A 6,165-nucleotide genomic window follows, 5' to 3' on the forward strand; every position below is an offset into this window, starting at 1 on the left:
AGGATCGATGCCTATAAAAGCGGCAACATCAAAGAATCGCGTTGCAGTGCATCTTTGGATTTCTGATAATCCTACGATGGCTACTCTTATCTGGAACGTTCTTGGCTTTCTCTTATTGTCTACTACGATCATTTCTGGATTACCTGCACCTGATGAATCGAGTGAGTTTATTTCTTAGATTTTAAACAAAAAAAATATATATATTTTTTATTTTGCAAGACTTTATACTCATGTAACATTTTTATTTATTCTTATTAAAAGAAGATGATATGAGATTCACAATAATTTTTTGTTTCTTTTGCATCACATAAATTATATTGTCAGTCGTCTTGACAGATAAATCTTGGTAATATAAAAATGTATAGAATTAACGAGTTGTTTTTACGTAGAAATTACCGCCGATACTAATGAGGAAAATTCAACGTTGTCATTGGATCTTGTGCCTCCGATGATAAAAGATGACGAGGATAAGAATATTACGTTGTTTATTATAAATCTTTACGCTGTACGAAATCATTCGGGAGAAGGATCGGAAGAAGTGCTCGATAATAGTCTCATGGAAAAAATGCCAGATATAATAGGTGAGTTATTTTTTATGGAAAGATTCGAAACAACAAATATATTATAAATATTACATGCACACCTATGTTTTATATTATTGAAAGTACTTACGAATCAAATATATCTAAAATAATATATTACACGGTTTACAGTATGATTCGATGTTATATTTAAAATTATATCTAATTAATTATCCCAGCAGAAGATAAATTCGAAAACGATATTGACTAATCACTTTGACTAATATTAATATTAACAAATATTTATATAGAAATGGATGATGAAAAGGGATGATATATTACAGGTCCCTTAGCAACGATATTTCTAGTCGTAGAGGAGGGAGAAGATGAGAAACCTGTCGATCTCGACGAGATGGCAAAGTACATGGAAGAACACGGATTCAAAATGGATAAAATCGAGGAGAGTGGTGAAACGAGTGTTCTGAGGACAGAAGTAGCAGACAAAGAGATAGATAACGTAAAGGAGATATTGGAATCCACGGCAGAAAATTCATCATCAGAAAAATTATCAAAATCTAAGAAATATAGAGCGAGAAGGATGGCTTGTCATAAGTGTCACGGAGGCGGAGGTGGTGGTGGCGGCAAGGGTGGCGGTGGAGGTTACGGTGGAGGTAGTTATCAATATTACGATCCATACGGAGGTAACTTTACTGATATAATAATCGTCTATGATAGAGCACGCTAGTTTTCAAACACACAAGTAAGTAGAAATTAGCTGCACGGCAAGACACGAAGCTTATTAGATGTTTCTAGAATAATAATAAGTATTGGTAAAATAAGTATCCAATGCAAATATGAAAAAATAGAATTGTTTTCATTAGAAACGCGATTTTGGGAATTTTCATAAATTTTATATTTCTTCGATCGATCAACTAATAGAATTTTTAAAAAAGCACATTCGCTGGATACTTTTTATAACAATTATAAATAATTATATGTATCATTCGATCGAAGTGATTTAAATCGAGGAAACATAATAATCATGAAAAAAAAATATCCTGATCAATAATGTAGTAAACGGTTCGTTATACTTTCTTATCTAATTAATTATTGTTCTTTTTCCAGGACAAACGATTGGTGTTATACCGGTATATGTGGTACCTGTTGCGGTTCAACAACAACCGCAGAGACCTCAGTATCAACCTCCACCTCAACAATACCATCCTCAGCCGGTGTGCGATCCGTGTCAAGGGTATATATCCTTTCCTCTTTATTTATTTATTTATTTTTTTTTTTTTGACAGAATGTCAATCAATTTATTATTAGCTATTATTTGCATAATGCTGATAACATGTTATTTTTCTATTTATTTAGACGCGGTGGTGGTGGAGGCGGTGGAGGTGGCGGTGGTGGTGCTTGGGCACATGCGAGTGCTCAAGCCAGTGCTGGAAGCTGGTGAATAATTATTTGAATAATCTACTCGCAACAAGAATCTTCAAGAAAATTGAATATTTTCTTTCGTAGATATTATTGACGAAAGAGAGAAAGAAAAAAAAAAGAATTGTTAAATTAGCCTTGAAAACTGCCTAACATTAATCACGATTTATTAACTAGGTTATTTCCTATAGTAGAGATAAAAAAAAGCTTAACCTGTTAATTATCCACTTTAAGTGTAATTAAAAATAAGTAGGTAATGATAAGTTGACTCGACTTGGTCGCATGGTCCAAAGGAAATATGAATGCAACAACGTATTACAATTATGTGAATTATGTGATTAGAAATTGGGTCTTTAGTTAAATTATAAAAAGATGAAATTGCGGTATTGTCGTATGTCGAAGTGGAAATGAATTTGATTTTATTTATTTATAATTTTATGTATCATCGATGTTCTTCGTTTTTCTTTTGTATTAGTAAAATATTTAATAGCTGTCGATAGCACAAGAGAAGAGGAGGGAATATTTTTATGAAATGATCGGCGCATGGAAAAAACGGATAAACAGGTTTAGATTAATTATGTTCCTCGCGATATTCCGCATATATCTGAAATTTCCTAGAATAATGGACTGTGACTTAATCGGCTCTACTCGCAAAGCAGAATGAAGTTGCATCGTTCTAATAAATGCCACATTGTAATTTGTATAATACCACATTAAACGTTACTACCTAACCACAAGTCGGAATATATGATCGTCGGCTAAATGAATTTCTGAAAATTACAAAAAGTTTCGACGAAAACACAAACGTCATCACGTTGTCATAAAGATGATCGATTATTTTCAGATTCGTTGAAATATATCCTTTAAAACATTTAACATTATTTCAAAAGTTCTTAATGAATAAAAATATAAAAAAGAATATATTTGTGGATATGGTGATGTACTAAAAAATTTGATCTTTTTAAAAAGAACAAGGAAAATCTTAAGATATTTAGAAAATTATTTTTGAATATTTTCAAGAAAATATAACGATATAGAAATTTGTTTAAATTATTCTGCTCGTATGATACTAAAAGCTTTTGTTCTATGTTCAAAAAGTGTTACTAAAGCTATTAACCCGAGATGGTTATCCTAGGTCGTCCGCTTTTTTACTTTCTAGTGCTGTCCTAGATCGACTTTAAAAGCGGTGTCCAGTATCGAGACTATAAATAAGAGTAGTGTGAACGAGTACGCAGCTTCCAATGAACGACTCGAGTCGTGGCTGCTATGTGTTAACTGAGAGTACTGAGAGATAGACGGTGCCATAATTATGGCGCGACTTGGGTGAACGTAACGGTAAACTTTCGACTCTTTTCTCTTTATTTTTCCGGATACGGAGCATCGAAGTAGAAAGAGAGAAGGAAGAAGAGAATATACAAAGGGAATATGGGAAGATAGAAATGAGCAAAAAAAAAATATCTTGCAAAGAAACGAAGCCAATTCGAAACGGCGAGAACCACTTTGTCCGCTATTTTAAACGGTCTACCTGCTTCGACTCGTTGATGATTGGACAGTTGAAATTATATCCTCGTCTTCGATTATATAGTCGAGTTTTTTTAGGGTTTTACTGAAGACCAGAGAAAGGAGATGAGTTTTTACCTAGATCAGTTTCGAAATCTTCGATTTTCATGCTATTTAAATTGTTTTGAAATTTTATAAGAAATTTGATAAATCGATATAATTTAAAATCTTTTGAAAGTGCAGAAAGTGGTTTGAACAATGATTAAAATATAATCTCATATAGATCTAATTGATATTAATAATTAATTTTAATAAGTCATAAGTCAAGTAGCATTAGATAAACACATATATTTATTTTTAGCATACTGATGGATATTCCGAGAGCAAATTTCTAGTTGGATTACATCATTAATATATTACAACTTGTCTCCGAAAGAAGAAACTTACTGTTAAGCTATTGAATCTGAAATGCATAACGGAACATTCTTTATTAATTAAATCGTCCGACTCAAAATGTAGGTACTTAAAGTACATTGAAAAGATTCTTCGAAAGTAAACCGCTAATCTGGATTGAATTAATAGTCATTTTGGCAAAATTGATGCTTTAATTGACCTTGAATTTATTCCAGAAGGATCGGGAAGACAGGATAAGCCGTCAGTTTAACGTTTGCATGAAGAAGCGAAGAAAATGTGGGTTTGCAGGTCGATGAATACCCGTTGGCGTCCATCGATATCTCGATCTCTCAGGTAGTCTTTCCTTCGTCTTTTTATCTTCTATTTCTTCTTCTTCTTCATTTTCTTCTTCGTCTTCATCTTCGTCTACTTCTTCTTCTTCTTCGTCTTCGTCTTCGTCTTCGTCTTCTTCTTCTTCTTCTTCTTCTTCTTCCTCTTCTTCGAAGACATTCTCTTAGCAGCTATACCAGCACGCTTTTCGGTCATTGACCGTCAACGTCCGGCGAACGGCCATCGCGAGTGGATTCTCTTTGAAGAGCAAACTGTCGCGGAAAAACTGGGAGAACGAGGAGAGCCGACGTTAAAAAACTTACTCTCCGGATCGACGTGAGGTAATCGCATTTGCCGAGACTCTCATCTCTCGAAAGAGCTCTCTCGTGTATCTCGGAATTTCGCAGCTTTCGATCTTCTATTAGTACTTCTCATCGAAAGTAAATAAATCTCTCTCGTAATTAACTCTCATATATATTTGATATTATAGATAAAAGCAAATAATTAATTTACAAGATCAAATATATATTTGTTAATTATTGGATAATATTGTTTAATCTTTTGAACAAGTATTTTTAATTTCTATTAGAATCTTCTGATCTATCATTTCATTATTATAAACTATTTTATAATCCATAGATGTCTTATATCGATCTTTTTCATACATTTAAATATTTATGATATGTAATAAATATATGTATATATTATTTGTATAAATTAGTGAATTAATATACTTACAGAGAATAAAATATATACACATAGATATATTTAGTTTCTTCAAAAGACGGGAAATTGTTATCACTCGTCCGTTATTCCATGAAGTACTTTTTCGAAGTCGGCATCGAGGTTAATGGAATCCTGGCGTGAAGCCTAGCAATCGATTGATCGACCGATCAATTGATCGGAGTCGAATGTCGATCGAATTGTAAAAAATACTATTATCTATTTCGAATGTAAGAAGGACGTCTGAACGATCGATTTGAAAGAGACAAAAAATAGTCAATTCTCTACCTCACCATTTATATCTATATTATTGAACAATTCGATATATTCAATCTTCTATGTTAATTAATTTCATTTGTTGTATAGAATATTTATTGCTAGGTATAATTTTATAATTATTCGAAATTTATTTATCTGACCTGTTTAAAGAGATAAAATTATACGTAAAACAGGATTTCACATTCGTCCTATACTTATTAACAGTCTATTTATATTATTTATAAATAAAGTTCAATTAAGTTAGACTGTCATCAAATATTAATCGTCTTTAAAAATAAACATTTACGAATAAAAATAAGAGAAATACTTGTATGTACGCGATAATATATTAATCATACGTATCAGATGTATCATCGTAACCAGTCAAGTGTATAGTGTCTTATTGCTAATATCGTAGATTTATTTCGTTAGAAACCGATGCATTTGGATATTTTTATATCTTTCGATTAATTAATTAATTTATTTATTTATTCATTTATTTTTTATATCATCGAGAGCTCATTAGTCGACGATCAGTCATCGTACGGTACACGATAAGCAAGCTGGCTCGATCCTCTAGCACTAAATCTACCTATCTAACGTGGATCGTCGGCATAGTTAGGACTCGTTCGGAATTCGATCGACGCACCGTTAGTATTAATAGTTCTGGCACTGCAACTAAAGCAAAAACGGAGAGAGAGAGAGAGAGAGAGAGAGAGAGAGAGAGATTAGATAGAAAATGCTTTGCTCGATGAAATATGTTCACGTTGGGAATCATCGTTGATATCTTTTAAAAATCCAAAGTTTTTCTTTTTTCGCAATTTGATATCGCTCGATTTCAAGATCGTTGTCTGATTAAAGGCACGCCAAGAGTTTAATTTAATCCCTTCGGAGTTTTAAGGATCCAAGTGTACTCGTAAAGCTCGTAAATTAGAACCGGTTGCTTGGCCAAGCAACTTCAACTTCGTTGGTTAATGGAAAAAAGCACGAGTATGGACGATTG

General features: G+C 32.7%; 1 protein-coding gene across 1 annotated transcript; it reads left to right on the forward strand.

The window, feature by feature from the left end:
• Positions 1–2,695, forward strand: LOC122630519. The gene is made up of 5 exons (XM_043815082.1): positions 1–161; positions 390–581; positions 866–1,192; positions 1,647–1,773; positions 1,896–2,695. The coding sequence occupies exons 1-5, from the start codon at positions 8–10 to the stop codon at positions 1,978–1,980; spliced, it is 885 nt and encodes a 294-aa protein (XP_043671017.1). The 5' UTR covers positions 1–7; the 3' UTR covers positions 1,981–2,695.
• The last annotated feature ends 3,470 nt before the right edge of the window (positions 2,696–6,165 follow it).

This window comes from Vespula pensylvanica, chromosome 7 (genome assembly GCF_014466175.1).
Source record: "Vespula pensylvanica isolate Volc-1 chromosome 7, ASM1446617v1, whole genome shotgun sequence".
NCBI lineage: Eukaryota > Metazoa > Arthropoda > Insecta > Hymenoptera > Vespidae > Vespula > Vespula pensylvanica.

Coding starts and splice junctions, on each gene's coding strand:
- LOC122630519 (XM_043815082.1), top strand. CDS start 8: ATGCCTATAAAAGCGGCAACATCAAAGAATCGCGTTGCAGTGCATCTT. Junction 582..865: donor AAAAATGCCAGATATAATAG/GTGAGTTATTTT, acceptor GATATATTACAG/GTCCCTTAGCAACGATATTT. Junction 1,193..1,646: donor CGGTGGAGGTTACGGTGGAG/GTAGTTATCAAT, acceptor TTCTTTTTCCAG/GACAAACGATTGGTGTTATA.